Source organism: Lethenteron reissneri, chromosome 4 (assembly GCF_015708825.2).
Source record: "Lethenteron reissneri isolate LAM-NWPU_2019-01 chromosome 4, ASM1570882v1, whole genome shotgun sequence".
Taxonomy (NCBI): Eukaryota; Metazoa; Chordata; class Hyperoartia; order Petromyzontiformes; family Petromyzontidae; genus Lethenteron; species Lethenteron reissneri.
The window spans coordinates 9,798,629-9,819,202 of record NC_083782.1 but is presented as its reverse complement, the minus strand read 5'-3'; the positions used below and the strand labels follow the sequence as shown (position 1 = coordinate 9,819,202).

The 20,574-nt window shown below is 46.5% G+C and overlaps 1 protein-coding gene across 3 annotated transcripts in view; it reads left to right on the top strand.

Annotated features, from left to right (window-relative positions):
- The window catches only part of LOC133350380 (AP-3 complex subunit delta-1-like), a 50,250-nt gene extending 34,830 nt beyond the window's left edge, over positions 1-15,420 (top strand). For all 3 annotated transcript variants that reach the window (XM_061564714.1, XM_061564723.1, XM_061564706.1), the window contains 7 exons: positions 924-971; positions 1,998-2,187; positions 3,078-3,166; positions 4,199-4,284; positions 4,973-5,094; positions 5,886-5,968; positions 6,130-15,420. In XM_061564714.1, coding sequence (XP_061420698.1) covers positions 924-971; positions 1,998-2,187; positions 3,078-3,166; positions 4,199-4,284; positions 4,973-5,094; positions 5,886-5,968; positions 6,130-6,225 — 714 coding nt within the window. In that variant the 3' untranslated portion in view covers positions 6,226-15,420. The remainder of the gene's footprint in view (positions 1-923; positions 972-1,997; positions 2,188-3,077; positions 3,167-4,198; positions 4,285-4,972; positions 5,095-5,885; positions 5,969-6,129) is intronic.
- Positions 15,421-20,574: the final 5,154 nt, after the last annotated feature.

Sequence of the window (20,574 nt, the reverse complement as noted above, 5' to 3'; positions counted from 1 at the left end):
AGGCACTGTTGCACGCAACATTCACGCTGCATTTGGTGGTGTAGCGGGCTGAGTTTGTATGCTAATGCATGAATTAATATCACGATTAGGACAGTGGCTTTCGTTATTAGGAAGCAACCGTTTCAATACGGACGATTTTTTTTTTTACTTGTCTTTGTGTATCTCCTTTGTGATGAGACTTTGTAAGATGAACGTTGAGATATATAAGGGCACGGGGTGACCCATAAGGTTTGAATTTGAAATAAGGTAGGGCACTGATAAGCGGTTGAAAGTTATGAATACACAGCCTATATTTTCACGTATAATATACTGTATAAGCTTATAGTTTATTTTGCTGTGACTGCCTTGAAAATACAATGCATTAGCAGTGCTGTACAATCATAAAAAAAAACTCACATTTCATGTGAATTCTGACATTAAACAGAAACCAATATGTGCCAACATGTGCGGTAATAGCTATTCTTTAGAACATGGGCAAAGCATCCCGATTGACCAAATTATAAATTCGTGAATCATTGCTACCCAATATCTGTTTTGAAACATTTCTTGGGTAAATATCCTTGAGATACCAGTTCCTTTCAACACCGGAACCAAATATTTCTGAAAAACATCCTGAACCTTGCAAAGCTTTGTTGTTATTCATATTCTTGGTTCTTTCAGTAAAGTCACGTAGAAGGGAAACAATAAAATATTAAAAATATAAACAATAAAATTCTCACGACGTTTCGATTGAAACACAATCAATCATCATGTGTGAAAACCACAGCCACAGCTGTGGTGACTTTACCGAAAGAACCAAGAATATGAATCCCTGCGGTCACGAAAGCTTTAAATCAAAACTTTATGTTGTTGTAAATATCGACGTTGTTACCGGTATACATATGTTAAGTAATGTGCCCGACTCCTGTCCGGTGATTTTCCAGGTCATGTCCAACTACAAGCTGCTCGCAGAAAATGAGCATCTCAAAATCGTAAGTGATGACAGCTTTATCAAAGCGCCTGTCCGTCTGGTGTTTCTATAGCGAGGATTTTGTCAGCTACAACGCATTTATCAGACTTTCCCACTGCGCAGTGAGCAAGAGATGGCAGTGCAGCCAGATGGGTTCTTAGACTCGGCCGTGCCAGTCTTGCTGCAGTGTTAATCCCCCCTCGTTTGTGTGTTTTCTCCTGCCCACTCCTGTTTTCATTCTATACGCAAGACACTCGTATACAATGGAACTGGCTTAACTTCCTCCTATTTATGATCCTTCTGAAAGAGTCTTGAGGCTTATCAATACATATATGGTATAAAACGATATTCTTTGCAGTCACAAAAGCTTTAAGTCAAGATTTAAACTATAAAACTATTTTATTTTATAAACTATAAACTTTAAATTTTACCAGGTAAGAGCTATGTAGCTCTTTTTCAGAAGTGACTTGGCCACAAGTGACAGCTCAACAAAGTGGCTTCATCATGTGGAAATCTATAGCAGCCAAATACTCTAAATGCACCTTTCTCAATGTGGAGGGAAAAACCAGAGGACCCGGAGAAAAATTCACTGCAAGTACCTTAGCCACACTCATCAATTAGCATCACGGTGTTTGTAATTGTAAGCACTTGCTGCCAGAGGTATTTTAAAGTATTTTTTGGGCTTGGGTAGGAAAAGATTCTGCACTGTTTAATTGAGACAGATCCTTGGGTTGTGTGTGTGCCAGCACTTAGTTTGTTTAAGAAATGTATCACACAAAGCGTTTGCATTTCTTGTCGTCTGCATGCATCCCAATGACGTAAATTGTTTAAGCAACATGCTGCGTAATTTATGCATCCTGGTGTGTTCCATACCCACCCCAGTAATATAATTTAAATAATATCCAAAGCTCATTCAGCATTAACATATTGGTGCATTTACATAATTCATCCCAGTATCGAGCCCTCTGAGCATGCTCTATCCAGTTACAACGCACGACGTCGCGTTTTTCACATCCCCTTTCCATACTCTGCTCCCCCGCATTTGCAGACGTACGACATTCGCGGGAACCCGACGGAGAGCGGGCAGGTGCTGGTGCCCATGCTGCTCGAGAACCGCTGCAGCGCACAACTCAAGGCCATGGAGTTCAACGTGCTGGACTCCATCAACATGCGGCTGGTCCGTCCGGCAAGCGCCTCCAGCCACGACGGCATTGCCGTGCCCTTCCAGCTGCCTCCTGGTACTACGGATTGCCGCTCGGCAGGAATGTGGCCATGTCACCCGGAGCGTTGGCCTGGCCTAGCGCAAGGCGTCGGCAACCTGCAGCTCTTTAAGGACTGCTTGTTGACGTTATTTATTAAGGGACCACCGTCTGGTATATTCACGTGCGTTGTGGCTCTTGAAATATTTAGTTTTGTTATCAAATTCGAAAAAAATGTCTCCACTTGTTACTTTGGTTGCCGACTCTTGGCTTAGCTCGTTGCAGAGGTTCAGGGGTCAAATCCGGGGACCTCCCTGGTTATTTTAACCATAATCTCCGCTTCATAGTGGATGTTAAATATCCCGTGGACGTCTTCCGTGAGAGTAGGCCATTGTGTGGCAATACCGTGGTTGAAATCTGCCAAATGTCGACCATTATCCGCAAACTAATCAGTTGCGATGCTTGGGCACTTGTTGTAACTGGTTCTGACTGCCTTCCAATCCTGCCTGCGATTTCCCACGGCTCCGTTCGAAAATGTGCTCGTTACAAATTCCACAGCGCTGTACGATGCAGCTTTCAACGAATGAGGCTGTACAAAATAACGTGGAAATTAAATTCGTAGCAGCCAAATACTCTAAACGCACGTTTCTAAATGTGGAGGGAAAAACCGGACGACCCGGAGAAAAATCCACTACCACGGGGAGAGAGAGACATGCACACGCCAAATACAGAGGCATCGTCGGGCGAGGTAGTTAAAATTTGCTAGTCACTGCAGACAACAGTGGCAGCACAGTGTTGCATATTTTATTTGTTGTCATGTTTTGGGGTCATGATTAAATTAAACTTATTGCCGATTGAACAAACGATTCGTGGCGTGCCCGGTGCAGCGGGTTTTGGCTCACGTTGCGTTGCCGTGTCGGTCCGCGCAGGCGTGTCCAACGAGACGCACTTCGCCTTCACTGTCGAGAGCATCGTCAATCCGCAGAAGCTCAAGGGGACGCTCACGTACATGGTCATGGTGAGTGCTGCTCCATCGCCGGGCCGTGGGCAGTGTGGGAACTTAAATGTGGTTCAAGGAAAACTATTTGAACAATTTTTTTTCATGTTTATCCGGTAAGGCCGGATAAACTGAGCTTACATAGCTCTTTTTCAGAAGCGACATGGTCACAAATGATAGCTCAAGTGGCTTATTGCGTGGACATTTATAGCAGGCAAATACTTTTAAACGCATGTTGATTCTAAATGTGGAGGGAAAATATACGACCACGGGAAGAACATGCAAACTCTAAATATACAGCAGGCGTCTAGAGTCGCGATTGAACCCACGATCTCCTGTAAAACAGGCGAGGTAGTTGACATCTCGCCACCGTGGTACCCCAATAATACCATGGCAGGGATCAGACTTATTTGTCGAGACAATTTTCTATCACTAGCAGTGAGTAATAACACCAACTAAGCCGTATTTTATCCACCCTAAAGGGATGATGATTATAATATTCGTGGTGGTGGCAGTGGTTATGATGATGATGGCAGGAATGATTCGTGATACTGATGTATACATGAGCTGTAACCCAGGCATGTTCATTTTAAATAACGGTAACAAAATCGCACTTGTATCATTCAACACTTAAGCTGCTGAAGATATTTTTTTTATTAAAAAGGTTTGAAAGGCCACTATTGCCAAGTGCAATGATGCACCTCTGTTATCCTTTCACCTGAAGGTCAGGCTTTAATTTATACCCACAAATGCCTCTACTGGGTGCCAAGAATCACTTTCAGGAGGGTCGTACATTGTGATGATCCGTCATCTCCTTGTGAAGTATATTTAAGTGAGTACCTGGACTAAAGGCGTGCAGGCATAGAAGGTGATAGCACTCAAATATGCCGCACAGATAAGCCATGGACATATTTGCCATTTCAGCTTTTACATAGGCCAACTTGTGCCCACAAAGTCACATGTCAGTGATGAGCTTTTGCGTAATCCACAAACCCCTCCAGCAAAGAGACGGATGGCAAGTGTGCTGACTCGGATTGTATTTTACTCCCACAGTCGAATGAGATCTTGTCTCATGAGAAGTTGGACTTTGCGCTGCAGTTCACGTGTACCTCCTACCTCCTCGCCAGTCCCTGTTCCAGGTGAGATTCGGGTCTGAGGGGTGCGTTCCTACGTCTCATGGCAATAGGTTCATTGTGGCAGCTGCCTTGTCATGCAAAGCAAGTCGATCGCAAATCAAGATAAATGTGTAAATCGTCAATACTAATGATATTATTAGCAGGGAGATATGGGAGAGGTCTGTACAGAAGCGATAGAAGAGAGATGTTCAAAAGAGCCATAGGAAGGATGCACGAGGATGAAAGTACACGTGTTGCTGTGTTCACTCGAGCCAAGCTGGAGTTCACTCACCAGACCTGTATCTCCGTGCATCTCACTACGATATAGCAGAAACGCTGACCAGTTTGCTTATTAAGCTGTGCGGTTGCTATGACCTACCCATCCATAAGTTAGCCCACCCTAGATTGCATCCGCTGCACAAACCATGACAGGTGCGGATGCATGATGCACAAATATAGAATGCAAAACTCTCCAGTGTGTGCGGCTGTGGTCGTCCAGACCAAGACAGTACAACATTTATAACGACGCAATGCCCCGATCCACAAATACGAAGAAGACATCATCACAGCAATGATACACTCCGCTACTGCTCCTGACGCGGTTGTCTGGCTTGATTACCTGAAAGTAAAGTTGTAGTTGTTGCTCTGCAGCTACATCAGCAGTCGTACGAAAGTCCATGTCACTTATATCTGTGCGTGTGTGTGGTCCCAGTGACATGTTTGCGGAGCTGATAGGCGAGGGAGAGCTGGCTGCGAGCTCTGTGAAGGTGAGCGACGTGGAGCTGCCCTTCCCCGTGCTGCTCGCCAAGATCTGCTTCCACCACCACTTCTCTGGTACGCATGCACAACGACAAAGATCCCCCGCGTGTAGCCTTAATAGGCGGATTTATGCGTTAAGTTCTTTTGCACCATACGTAGCCAACCAGGCTAATCGAAGGTGCCGGGGAAGGACAAACTGAACACAAAAAGCAGTTGTAAAGAAATGAGTTTTCAATCTTGATGAGGATTTAAAAATGCATCGCTCTAGTGGCTTCCTCATATCGGAAGGACTATTGTCCCAGACCGCCGCAGAAGCGCATCTGAAAGCGCGCGATGTGGTGACCATCTTTGTTCGATGGTTAGCCAAAAGCCGCTGCGAGGATGACAGGAGTTGTGATTGATGATGGTTTATGCTCCTCAACAAGATCAGCAAGGTATTGTGGTTAATTTGTGGCAAGCGCTTTTTGTGTAATGAGTGCAACATTATAGCAAGTGTTGTCAGCGGGTAGCACCTATGAAGGACGGCACTTCACACAAGGGGGTGGGTGGCCACTACCACTCCTGGCCATCTAAGTCTCCCCAGTGCTTGTGTGTGCACACCGCACCACTTACTCCTTCAACGCTGGACACTACAACATCAACAACCGCCATTCGCCACTAAGTGGTGATGTCACCACGGTGCTTGTGCCAGGCGATGTGTTGGACACAAACACACATACGTACACTCCCATTCATGTACACGTGCCTACGCATGTATACACACACGATAAAAATGCATACCCTCCCCTTTGCTGCCCGGACCTATTGATGATCGCTGCTTGTTCCCACCGCATCCCACGAACACGTGCCCGTGCTTCTCCACGCAGTGGTGGAGCACATTGGCTCGTGCGCCTCCCTCTACAGCCGCTCCATCCAAGAGCACCCCGTCTGTCTGCTGCTCAAGCTGCTGGTAAGGTCACCGTACAGCTGCTCGCTGAGCCCATCTCACTCAACTTTGATCGAAACTGCCTTGCTCGGGATGTTCCGTGTGCTACCGTCGTCTCGCCAGAATCGCCGCATCGTCTTCGTGTCTCCCTTTGTACCTCTTCCCGTGACATCCGTCAATGGCAGGATGAGCGGACGATATCTATGGACGGCAAGAGCAGCGACTCCTCGCTGCTTTCCTTCGTCATGGACGAGGTGAAGCAGACGCTGAGGTCCCCGTGAGGAGGGTGGCTCCTCCCGGACCTCCGTCGCCACGGCCACCTTAGCCCGCCCACCTTCTCGGCACGCACGCACGCCTGCCCACCCGCCCGCTCGCTCGCCCGCCTGCCCAGGTCACACTGCCGGTGATAACCACGATGAACTGCGTCAGCGAAATCATTCGCCTCGTTTAGGATCCGGCCTAGAGAGGGGCGGGGGGGTACTTTTATTTCTAAACTTCGAGTAACGCAGTCGATTCCAGTCACAGCCTCCCTTGTGATGTGTCCAGTTTGAGCTGTGTACTGCTCTGTGCGGTCTGTGTGTGTGTGCGCGTGTGTGCGTGGGGCTGCCTTTGCTGTCTTAAACTTTTAACTGGGAAAAAAAACGTTGTGCAATTGGAAGGATTCACTCCTTGGTTGCGGTGTTACCCAGGCTGTCAGTTTCCGTAAGGCTCACCAGGGCCAGGTATCATTGCGATCCTTTCACAATACACAACATGCGTTGATCAGTAGCCTGCAAAGTTTTATTATTTTACATTCTTTCAAATGCTGATTAGTTTATTGTCGTTGTTTGTTTAGTTTCGATTTGCATTTGAGTCGTAATGTATTTTATTCCTTAATGTAGGAGGGTGCTGCAGTGAATGTTGCGTTTATATTTATGCCGTTACCCGTGAAGTGTTTTTTTTTGTCGCTGCTGCTGCCGTTAAGTTTGCGTTTTAAAGGGCCTTTTGCTGGCTGTTGAAACAGTATTTTTCCTAGCCGAATTGGCTACGACTGGGCTTTGTGAGCTGTTTTGTAAATATACATACAAAATCAGTTAATCGGCTGAAATTAATGACGAGGTTACGTTTGCAATTCTTGTGGTCAGTGCTGTGAAAAATGATGGCTTCTCAGTCATGTAGCCACCAGATTATGTACATTTTTCGGAGGGGTGTGGTACTGCATTGGGAACAAGATATTGAAAGTTAATTTATCGACACTATTTAATTCATGTTTGACTATGGTCTGCCCTAACATCGGTGCACTTACTGTATTACACGCTGAATACAATGAAGATTAGACTTCATTTTATTAATCAGCACGACTGCCTACCCAAATATCTTGTTCTCAAAACGAACTGCCTGCCGTGTCTGTTACCATTGGCAAACTGAGAAAATATTATTGATTTGTTGATCATCAGTGTGCAAAGAGGATTGCAATGAAAAGTTTGAAATGGTTTAACAATAATAATTTCATTTTATAGAGCGTCATTCATGCAATTGCATCCTGCAACGCTGCACATCAATTATATCCAGCTTCATACAAAAAATACAAAAGTAAAACCCCACTACTTTGCAAGAAAAAAATGAATACATAAAATAGGAGAAAAAAATGTGCGTAACAAGAAAAAATCATCGCAGATGAAATAAATTTAATTAATAGATCTGCTGTCTCCATACCCCAGACCACAATCCCAACATTTCTCCGGATTTTGGAGAACCTTCACTCCGTAGAGTGAAGATCACACCGAGGAGGCAACGTATCAAATGTAGTCTACATCTCGATTGTTACAGTGATAGTGCCCTGATGGACACTTTCACACCGATCGTTGGAACTTTGCAATCACCCGGCTAAGCATGACACCAATTCTAAAATCTCAATGCACGCAAAAAAATGTCACTGTAAACATCCAATTATGCTGTGGGTATCACTGCACGACGTGTTATTGGCAAGCAAATATCATGTGACATTGCATGCGTCTTCCTTGCTCTGTATCGCCACTTTTCTAAGTTAAACTCCCTCGATGCAAAGCGATCATACGCACATTGCACAGTGCATGCAGTAGTCCATGGTGAATGTGTCCTTCATTCTAACTTAAATCTTAACTCTGTCTTTATTAAATAACCACCACCCCTTAAGTTCGATATTTTTAATTGGAATCTCCTGCCGTAATTACTCGTAATTTAATCTACGTAGAACAATAATTTGGTGCCTCTAAAATGCAGAAGATGCACAGTACTGAGGGTTTATAGGTGGCAGATTTTTGAAGTAGTATGGCACGCCCCTGGTTTTTGTTGCCACATGTACGTACGAGAGCCACCCTCCCATTTGTTTAGTTTGAAGTCGGCGCTGTCCAACGCTTGGAGGCTGAGAAGGTGGGGTGGGGGGGCAGCTGCTGCTGGAGCAGAACTCAAACTGACTTCTTGGAAGAAAAAAAAATACCACACGAGGCAAGTGGTTAGCGATCCGGACTGCGAATGTCGTGGCAATTGAGAGCTGCCGAAGCATTTGCGGTGTGTGACCCTGCTCAATTGAGCGTGGGGTGACATCGCCCCCATGAGAGGTCCCGAGTCTGTTATGGAAATTTTGCATGTCCATGGCGTTGGGCCATTAATTTGAAAGGATGACCACTGTTAACTTCCTGCAAAGTGATGGTAATCATTGTTGGCGAAGCCAGGTAATTTTTAAATTGTCATCTGCGTGACTAACATACGTAAAATTGTTGTACAGTTAGATAAATGTACGCACCAATGAGGGTGGAGAGTGTCACTTATCTATAAGGTGATTTAAAGATTGGTAGTAGAGTAGTTTATGAAGTAGTGTGTACTTCAGTCGTGGTACTCATTTGAATGACCCCATGCAGTTGATGGGCTGAGTCAAGCCCTGACTGGGATTTGAGCCAACAAATTCCTTATCTCCACCATGTGAATGTAGAATTTCCACCACTGGTTCAGTGCCACCAGTGCTGCCCCATTGCTCGGTTTGAGCCGGGAGACACTTTAGATTTTTTTAAACAATTTGCAAAGCCATTTTTTGGCGTGGCGTTTGAATAGCCGTGCGCAAGTGTTTTGTGATTTGTTATTTTCTTCCTGCAACACAGTTTCATTTCTATTTTTGTGGTGGTGCGGTTGTAGATGCGTTGAGTTTACAAAGGCGCCTTTTCTTAGCGGGGAGTTGCCCTCATGCTGCAATGGTTCTGCTGGTGTACATAGGAGCCGTGAAGTGCGACCACTGATCCGTTTATTTACCTGCAGCCCCGTAGCCTCCCCTGACGGCTACTCCAGCTGATACGTCCTCCTCGTGCATGCGCGAATGAACGCACATTGACATGGACACAGGCACGCTCACTTTAGTCTGGTCATCTGTGCATCGGGTGATTTCATTTGAAGCACATTAATTAGCCACGTGTAAAAATAATATTGTTTTTCTGTAAAAAAAATAGTATATAATCGTAAAAAACATCCTGTAGGATTTTGGCAATTGAGTGAACAGTACATCACCGAGTTTCCAATTAGAAGTAGGAGAAAATGTCCTGTTTTTTTCAAACCGTACTTTTTGTTTCCCTTCCCAGTTCTATATCAATTGTATTTGCATCCTCTCAAGAGATGAGACGACCTCGCAAACGCCCGCTTCTAAATTCGCTACAAGAGGCCTCTGCACTGAGCGGTGACGCATTTCACGAGTCCCGCAAAGAGCGCCGCATGTAAATTGACGTTGAGAATGTTTTATATAGCTAGAGCTGGGTTATGCAGTAATTCATGGTTGATTTTCGGGGTACATCCTTCAGCTCTCAGCTGAGCATAGGCAATTAACAATGCTGTCACGTGAACAAACATGCCATTTTACTACTGCTTCAGTGCAATTGTTAAATGTTGTGGATTGCCGAAGCAGTAATAAATTAAAACTTTTGTTGGCGTGACAACTTTATCAATTGTCTGTGTCAGCTGGAGGAAGGTGGACGACGCACATTTTACTCGCACGATCTGACCCAGAAATCAATTGTGAATCATGATGTTGGTCGCAAAAAGCCTCAACAGAATTAACAAATTAACTGGCGAAAAAAAATGTAGCGTCCGTCATTGGTCCTTGTGATCCCAGCCCATCTGGCTCAGTGTTAGAGCCCCTTGAGCCACACAGCCATCTCAATTTAAACCAGTAACACATTTTATTTCACATTTGCTGCATTCTAAATGTATTGATTTAAAAACGCAATTATTTTCGCTCGTATTGACCAGGATTATTATTTTCCACGGAGGTATATATTTTTCCGTGCATACAATTGATTTTACAAACTCTATCTGAATGTACAAGTACAGCCCAATTGGCAAGTTGGTCCACTGATGGATGAAGGCCACCCACCACCATGTTGGTCATTTGACCGTACTTCACCACACCGGTCAGTGTGGGTATAAGTTTACACAGATAATCCCGTTTAAAACAGGATAGGGCCAAGCACAGAGTCTTAGTAATGGGGAACCTATCCGATGATGTGTTATTGACGGAGACAATTTGAAATCAATCGTTAAAGTAGTTGCAAATAGTTAATTGCCGAATTTGAGAAACTTATGTATCTTAGCTTTTCCAACATGACAGCGTTGATCCACAGCGTTATACTCTTTAGACACATCGTGGAAGTCCAGGGTATTGAGTACCGCGAAGGCTTGGGACTCTTAACACTTGGTCCAGTTTGAGTCCAAACAACCCGTTGGCTTAGCGAGTTTCCAAGCTGTGTTTCTGGAGTGGATGAGCTGGGCAGTTTGTGGCTTGAGCCAGGGGAGTTTGCGGTTCCCCCGGGCTCTCGACTTGCTCAAGGAGCGTGTGTTTGTCAACCATAGAGAGGAAGGTCTTTCAGAAGAGCGGTGTTCAGCACGGGAATCTTGCAGACGTAAGGTCAGTCACAATTGGCGAATTCGTGGATGAAGGCCTGATGGTCTCGCATTATTTTCAAAGAGCATTTAAATGTCATCTTGTGTGGAGATGTAAGCGGCATCCTATGTTGAATGCTACGTATCATTGAGTGGTCACACAGATGATTTCACAGGACGTCAACTTTTAAAAACTTTTCTGGAGCGTTTGACATGAAGAAATCAAGGATTGCCGAGTGATCTAGGTTTATTTTTTATATTAGGACGGGTCGGTAAACAGGTGAGCTGGGATATGTTGAATTCTATGTACGTATGCACGTTGAACTTCTTTTGCACCCTATGTAGCCAACCGTGGGAGTCGGAGGTGTGGAGGAAGGACAACAAACTAAACACAAAAAAGAAATGAGTTTCCAATCTAAATTTAAAAGCGCATAGCTCCAGCTTCTTCCAAATCAAAATCCGTAGTTAGACTGAATTAATCCTAACAACAGAAGGAAGAGTTCCAGACGCACATCTGAAAGCGCACGATGCAGTGGCCGTCTTTGTTCAATCATGAGCGCAAAGCCGCTGCGAGGACTGGCTGAAGTTCGCGCGATGGTTCATGCTCCATGACTAGATCAGCAAAGTATTGCGATGCATTTGTGGCAAGAGCACTCTGCGTGTAATGAGCGCTAAAGCCTAAAGAGGGAACAGGCCAGCTAAAAAAAAGCATTGGGGACCACAGACATTGTCCCGCGTTGTGTTCTTGCCCCCTTCCGCATCACGCGGCTGGTTGAGATGACTGGACAGCTTCACGAAGGGGGAACGCGAGAGTGGGTCGTGCGACGGCAACACTTCATCCAAAGGTCGCCCTTCCGGGTAGATCTAGTTTCCCGGCAAAGCCGGAGCAGGAGCCGCCACGCCTGCCCACACTCTGCAAAACGCCTCCCTGCTCAATCCCCCTGTAGATAGCATTGAGCAAACAAACAAGGGGGGGGTTTCTGCCCCCCTCTAAGCCTCTGCCCAAAGTGGGGAACATCGACATTGAAAACGTGAGCAGATGGCAATGATGAATTTTGCTGAATTGTCCTCGGTTGCCTGCAGCAGCTGTTTGGTCACCTGTCCAGGCACTGTTCAAGCTCAACCCTGCATAGCTTCTGAGATCTAACGTGATAGCGCGCATTTTGAGCGATATGGTCATTGGTGGTTTTATTCAAACATTTCTATTAGTGGAGCAAAGTAACTAATTTGAAACATATGCATGGATGTTGAACTTCTTTCACACCGTTTTGTAGCAAACCGTGCCCATCGGAGGTGCAGAAACACAGTGCTTGTGATGTGTACACCAGCTGTGTTAGATCTTGCTGCCAAAATGTAAACTTTTAAAAGTAAATTTTTTTCCTCTTCAGTACTGTTTTTAGAGCCCACCGAGTGCGTGAATTTGGGGAGAGCTGTAGCAATCCGGCCCAGTCCAGATGAGACTTTAGTATTTAAGCACGCCTGTGTGCAATGTGTCGCTCGGTAGATAATGATGTGGTTATACGCAAGTTGATTGTACCAGTTAGATTTTAATGGCAGATGAAAAATACCCCTGTAACCGCATCATCATATATGACCCAGCAATATAATGATAAACTAAAGCTTCATTTTATAACGTACCCTTAATATGTGATAAACAGAAGGAAAAATAAGGCTAGTTATTTATTTAAAGATAACTGTTCTGTTGCTTTGTCTTAGATATTTTGCTGTTACCGATTGCACATTTAATTATATTTGTCATGTTATTTTTACGATCGTTAGGTTATTCCGTCTGAAGTAAATGGACGCTAAAAGTGCAAGACGCCTGTGTGTGCGCTCAGCGCATTGCACTGTGACTTGTGGGTCTGTCGATGGTTTCCGAAGGTTTGACTTGGCAAGTGCCAGGCCCTGCTCTTTAAGTGTTGCGATTTATCAGCCTTGTGGGGTGGGAGGAAGAAAAAGGCACACACACAGTACCACCGTTCCAGTTCACCCTGGAAAAAGGTGGGGGGGGGGGGAATTGTGTTTTTGTTTCCCATTGACGTTGCTTACATAATCGCCTGTTCTTTTGTTCAATCCCAGGTTTCGCGTGTACTGGTGTGTGTGGTGTGTGTCCGTGTGTGTCCTCAGATTGTGAGGAGTGGTGGTTGGAGTGGTTTTGCGCAATGCTCTACAATACCAATGACCAGGGATTTCGATACCAGGCCTGATGCACAACCCCATTGGCAGTTGGTAGTAAACCCTATCCTGGGACTTCCCGGTGAGTACTCGGTACTCACCGGGAAGAGCCGGGAGTACTTGGCGAGTGTTAACATCGACGCTGGGAAGATGACGATAGCTGGCTCTGCGTGGCGCTGGCTATACCACCTCGTTGCATTTAGCCTCGCTATTTGCTAGGCTAAACGTGTGATTTTAGTTTTCTCCCTTTGATGCTGGCTGCTGGTCATATACAAGCCGCTCGCATAGTAACTTTAGAAAGCGGCTGTGCCTTCGTTTTAAGTTGATGTTTCACAGAGCGGTCTTTGAGCCAGGATATCACCGAGTTCATATTAGACACCCACAGACAGACTGTTCTAGGAGACAGCCTTCCTCTCCACGGTGGCGAGATGTTATCTCCCTCGCCTGGTATACAGGAACGCAAGTTCGATTCTGACGCTGACGAAACCTGTATGTTAGGAGTTTGCATGTTCTCCCTGTGGTTGCGTGGATTTTTCTCTGGGTCCTTCGGTTTTTCCTTCCATATTTAGAAACATACGTTTAAGAGTTTTTGGCTGCTATAAATTTCCACCTGATAAGCCACTTCATTGAGCTATCAATTGTGGCCAGATCGCTTCTGAAAAAGAGCTATATTGCTGAGTGGGCCTTACCTGGTAAAATAAAAAAGTTTTGAGAGTAAATTAGTTTCCTACCAGGCTCCATTAGCAATGGCTTTTATGGATTCGAGTTTATTTTCTACTTCTGTCTACTGTTCTTTTTACAACCTAAATTTTTGGTCAAGTAGTGTCCTGTCGATTGTAGCATTGCATTTGTTTAAAATGTTAATCCTTGCCTAGCTCTGTTTTTATTGAAGGTCATGTGAACCTCTTGGGCCCCCCCCCCCCCCGGCCGCTTTTCAATTCTCTCCCCGTGACGCCGAGAATTTCCCAAATCAAAGTGAACGCTTACTCTACTAGCGAGACATTCCGATCAGCGCAGTGAATTTTAAACCCTTTACCCCCTTGCGCCCTCCCCTTCCCCACGAGCGACATTTACCAACCTCCTTCGGAAAACACCGGTTGCGATGGCAGCGCGCGCTGCTGTCAGAGTGCTGTCGCAATTGGCCATGGGAGGGGAAGGCAAAGACACTTGGCTTGCCGGCTAACGACCGTCGCAACGCAGCTTTTGGCACAAAGTACGCCCCCTTTCCCCTCGCTGGCACCAAAATCCCAAGGCCTCGGCTGCACAGTTGTCAACTTCTTTGTGACTCTTCTGACATCTTGTGCTGCTGTCGTAGTTCCCTCAATCTTGCTCATGGATCCCGAGGCAAGGGATATAAGCGGAGCTGGGGTTGGCGGTCGGTGAGCATGGATGGCGGATGGTTCCGGAATGTTCATCCGTCTCTACGTCCTGGATTTGCCCACAACCACATCCGTGGTAGCTCCACTGCTGTCAGATATTCTCTGTGAAGGCTCTCTGGGGCAAATATTTATTTCCCTATTTATTATCTGGAACACACATCAGCTCTTTATCCTTGCATGGGTGCGTTCGAGTTTATTTGTTGCTCCGCAGATGACGATTTTCTTTTCCTTTGCCACGTTTCCACTGGCGGCGGGGGATGCCCCCCATCTCTCGCAAGTGCATCTTCTCTGCTTCCAGGCTTCAGGTCGTTGCTGCCTGAAGCCTGGGCGTGGTGGACGCGCGTAGTCAGACACTTGGGGTGGGGCAGTTAGGTGCTGTCTGCTGGGCTGCGAGGTGGCCAGGAGATGGAAATACGTGCGGTATTAACCTCGGGTCTTTCTCGGGCAATTCAATTTTATCCCACGTGCAAAATGTACTCGTTTAGAAAGTGGCCAAACTTGAAAATGCAAAACCAGTCCAGAAGTGAGTTTGCTCGAATAAAACGAGGACATCGTTCTTCTGGCTCGCTGCCTTCCAGCATCACTCTTGTTTCACCGGGTGCTGAGGATCCATCGATTGCTTTTACAGCTTTTATAAATCGAGCCACTTGGTGCACAACCTACATTGCCACTGACGACGCGAATGCCTCCTCCCGGCATGCCTGGTCATGGAGCGAGCGGGCCGAGGAGTTGCATCCACGGTCATGCAGTTGATGCCACCGCCTCAAAGACTGGGATTATCGCAAAGACACACGTCGCGTTGTCGCTTGGGGTTTCGCCTTGAATGCCCGTGCGTTCATCCATTCCCTCCCCTCTCGGCTGCCTCCAGTCAGCCAACCGTCCCCTCCATGGCACTGCCCTGGTGGTCATCAGTAGTTGTGGTGAGAAGTATTTACCCAGTTTTGCGTACGATTTTAATTTGACCTTGCATTCCAAGACATATACAATAGCCGTGGGCAGAGCTGCAAATGTGAACAATAAAGAGTTGAATGTGTGTGTACACTTGTTTGCCTGCATTTGCTTTATTTCTACACTTTTTCCTCGACGCACTTCCGATCGCTTCCCCAAGCACCTCCGATGAGCACGGTTGTCTGCGTACCATGCGAAAGAAGTCCAATGTGCCGATGGTGTTGGCTTGAGAACCAAAACTCTCAGTCTGAAGATTGAGGGAAACTCCCCAGTCAAAGCTTGACAAGGTCCATCGTCCCTCCAGGGTCTTTAAAATAGTTTCTACTGCAATTATTGACAGATTTTGGAGTAAAAAAAAAAATACGGTTTTGTATGTCGTTATGTACATGATATACCTATGTTAAGGCCGGGCGGTGGTGGCTACGCAGGTGGCCTACAATTCAACGGTGAGGGTTGATGGATCGCACAAACGTTCCCTTGGGCATTGAGGAGGTGCCACACCTTGGCTTGCCAGGAAAAGGCAGGACAGCAAGTGTGGGCTAAACCCCACCTGTTCCATCTGTGTGGGATAGTGTTTTTCCCCCCTCGTGTGAATGGGTATTTTCCGGGTGCTCCAATTTTAATCCAACACATCAACACTCAGGATAAGAATAGGTTTTACTCTTCCTGGCAATAAAACAGTTGTGTCAAGATGTTAAAAACATCACACTGAAACCTTTTGCAAGGAATCATGTCTACATTAACCACATAATTGTGGTGAACATGCATAAAAAACACATGCTCTGATAGTATCCCTGTTTTATTGCTAGAAAGGGTAAAACCTATTCTCATATTTTGATACTGGCGAGGAAGGTCCCATGATTAATTGGCTGGTAACATCTTGACATATATAGAGGACCGCAGAGCTTGGGTGTGAGAGCTTGGCACCATTTTCTCTCCAAGAGTGATTGAATACAATGCGGCGTTTTACAACTTTTCATTATTATTAACATCAGCTAATGTGCGAAAAGCACATCGTAAAAAATTAACCCGTAAAAACAAAGTTTTTCACTATAAATCCTTTATATGCGTGTTCAATGGGCCACAACCCAGCCCACATTGGTCTTTGAAATGGGTGGCTAGAGTCCTCTCGTCCTCTGGCTTGAGATGGCTGCCACCTATGGGTCAGATGATTGTCTGCCACCATTAAGCAATTGGTAATTAAATATAATTTTTTTTCCCTAAAAGGTGTAAAACTTTTGGAAAGAAATTTCACGAAAATACATTGTCACGCACAACAAGTCTGTGTGCAAAATGTCAGCTTGATTGGATCACGGGAAGTGGGTTAAAAAACGACCAAAAGATTTGCACGGTCGTAAGCAAGCAAGCAAGTGAACTTAATATAAAGGATTTAAAAATAATTGTAATTTCTATGACAAAAGATACTCGGAAGAGTAAAACTGCTAAATATCTCGCGTAGATGTTGCGCCATAAGGCGCTGTAGGCAGCTGACCTGCCGCCACACTCACGGGCCGACAGGGGGCAGCTGAGAGAGAGCGAGGTGGGTCGGGGTTGACCAAAGGTCAAACCCCCGCCCCTCTGTGGCCGGAGGTTGGACACCCCAGACCCCCCAGGGGCTGGGAGCTGAGTGGGATGATGGCCCCCCTCCACTTCCTAAGACCCCTTAAGAATTAAGACCTCCTAAGACCTTCCATAAGGTTCTGGAGGGGGGGGGGGTGACCCTGACCTGGGGATAAAAGGCCAGCCCTCGGGACGGTCGGGGCAGTACTCACCAACTCAAGCTCGAAGACCTCTGAAGACTGGACCAGCGACCCGGGGACCCTCAACCGTGGCTCTCGTAAGCCGGTTGTAGCGATCCCGTGGGACCCTCCCAGAGGCTCTTGCTAAGCCGGGGTTGAAGCGGACCGGGGCGAGTCCCGTACCCTGGGTGGGTCGGTCGGTCCAGCCTTCCCCTAGCCGCCATCACAAGGGACCGGCGTGTGTGTAGCCCCGAGTGGGTAAAGTACGCTAGAAGGGAGGCTGTCTCCCTCTTAGAATATCTAGTGGAAGGGGTCGTACCTCTCCGTGTTAATAGTAGTGGTTAACAGAGTAGCGTCAACAGAGTGTTAAGAGTTCAATAAACGCGTTGTCTCCAGCAGACGTCTCCGTGTGGTTAGTTATAGGACACAACATATATGTAATATATGTAAGACAGTTTTTTTAATTAAACATTGATTATTAACAGTATATCAGTTCTTCATGTCAGGTGGAGCAGTCTATAATGCTGGAAATTATTTTGGCCACTTTGTCTGATTTTGTCCTCACGATACGGTCGTGGTGTAATAATACAGGATTGTTATTGATATGTGTCTTTAGTACTGTAGTGATGGTTCCTTGTGCCGGTAATCCCTGCTCCCCAAGCAAGTTTGACACCATCCTGGAATACGACGTTGAGAAATTAAGCCCATGCTTCATAATCATTACGGAGATATGCCGAAGCTTTGCTAATGCCTAACTATTACTACGTCGTACAAAAGTGACGATACTGATGGTAACATTCACAGTAACCACGTGAGGATGTCAATAAACTCGATGTTTATAACAGTGACGATCTTGTTAATATCATAACAGTTGTTGGGGAACATAATTTCAGGAACATTGGCACTGCAATCCATCAGTAACGCCTTTAATGAGTCTAAGCATGTTTGCCTTCCAAACCAATGTTGTCTAGCGGTATTAAAGTGGGCAAACTGTGCACTGGTTTTGACCTTTTGGGGCTTGTGATCAGCATCAGGCTTGCAAGACGACTACTGTATTACCATGTTATCGACAAGACCACTCCGTCACAATGAGGTCGCTTAGCGGCGGTCTTCAGCATTGGGAGGATCCCTCGTGCAGCGGTGGATTTAATAGTACGAGAGAGCAACGCTATTTGTCGGCAATTAACAGCCCAACGCACCCTCGATACATTATGAACACAAGGAGCATTCTCGCACGAGAAAAAAACTTAGTTTTCTGTGCAACAACGGGCAGGACACAAGCAGTGAGTTCTAACCACACCGAACCTGTCCTTTCAAAACCCCCCTCGACATCAAACACGGGGTTTTCCCGGGGCTCAGGGCACCCGAACTCGACAGCAAAGCACCACACACGATCCCCCCAATCGTCGACGATGTCGAGCAAAGCAGGATATGCAGTCCGCACATCGTTAACCACCTCGAGCAATGCTCCATACAGTCCGCACAACATAAACAATCACGATCAGTGCACTATAAAGTACTTAAAACACACACACACAATCCCGATAATGCACCATACACAATAAGCAAAGAATCGGCGATCCCGAAAATGCACCCTCACACAAAAAACTATATTACAAAGCCCATACTTCACCCAAAGCAACCCGATCCTCATACTGACGACGAGTAGCAGCAATACACGAATCCAAATCGGCGCACGTGTTTGCGAGGGCCGCGTGTATCGGGATGTGTCACGACTCGCCTGTGCACCCGGACGAGCGGAAGACGGCAGGATGGAAGACGACGGCGTCGCGGAGAGTCTTTGCTGTATTCAGCGCGGCATCGTCTTGCGACTTGAGACGGCAGGCCACACTCACAGGCCACACTCAGAGCCGACGACGGGGCGCTCCTGGGCCCAGTAAAGCTCCCCGTGAGCAGGCGTCGATTTTGGCGGGAAATGTCTTTGGTAGCGGAAATGACGTCATGGCGTGGAAATTGTTTGGCGGGAAATTCGGTTTGGTGGGAAGCGCGATTTTGGCGGGAAAACGCGTCCCGTGCGGCGGCGAATGGCGGCCGATCGCGTCGCGTTCCTTGGGGTTCCCGCGCGCACGGGAATTGTTTTAGCGGAAATGACGTCATGCCGATGAAAGCGTTTTGGCGGGAGATTCGTTTTTTTGGCGGGAAGTGTGATTTTGGCGGGGGACTCGTCTCGTACGGCGGCCGCTTGCGTTGCGTTCCTTGGGTTTCCCGCGCGCACGGGAACAGCGGCGCCTGCACACCGACTCGTTAGACCGGCTCCTCCAGCTCGGAGCAGCTTCCGCGAACAAAATTAAAAAAAATCTGCGAGGCGGCGCTCTCACCACGGTGACGGCTGCGTGGAGACGCAGCTCCCCACCCGCTGTCAGCCACCATGCAGCGGGTGACAGGAATCTCCCCTCGCCGTCCTCCTCCACAGAAGACGTCTTCGTAAGTAGTTTTCGTAGAGTTAACATCGCTATCCTAGCCTGTTTCCTAACTATTAACCATTGCTAACTCCAGCTGTAGTGTTCTACACAGAGGCACACACTCTGGACTGGGAGGCAACACTTATTTAACTTCCCTAGCAGGTAATACTGAATATAACGCGGGGTCTATAGTAGGTGATGTGGCTCACGATGTGATTAGCGAGTTAACTCGAGACGAAGACCCAGAGACGACGAGACGTGGGACCCCGGCTTGATTCAACACTTAATTCTAGATTTGAAGCTTTCGTGACTGCAAGGATTCATACTCTTAAGTTTTTTCGGTAAAGTCCCGTAGGGAAAAATAAATAATAAACAATAAAAATAATAGAAATAAAATAATAAATCACGACGTTTCGGGCGCAACACAAACGTCCGCCAACTTAAGCAATTGTTTCTTGCTGTGGTTGTCCCACCTGATGACGGACGCTTGTGTTGCGCCCGAAACGTCGTGATTTATTATTTTATTTCTATTATTTTTATTGTTTATTTATTTTTTCCTACGTGACTTTACCAAAAAAACTTGAGTTTGATTCAACACTCTTAGGACTGCCCCTTGATGCTCCTGGGCGTGGCCTCACTCCGCTTTCAGCCACGCCCCCATTCGAGACCTTTCCCGAAGGATCCCGACCCAGCATCACATGCCCCACTCAGGCCACCACGTCCTCACTTGCCCTCTCTCTCAGGCCATCGCCAGCACTATGCCCCTCGGGCTGCCTGACACGCCGTACTTACTCTGGTGCTAGAGAGATGCTCCAGACGCACAGTTACACTCCTGTAACAGTAGCTGGCGCGAACACCCTCGTGACACCATTTATGTCACTACACACTGACCTTCAAACCCTCTACACGCGATTAAGATTCTGCATTGAAGCTCCCAGTGCCTCATACACGACCAGTTTCTTGGCCTCGTCGGTTCAAGAATTTCAAATATGCATCGTCCAAAGCGGGATACATTTCTTTACAACTGCTTTTATTTCTTTAGAACTGATTTTATTTCCTTACAACTGCTTTTTGAGTTTATTTTT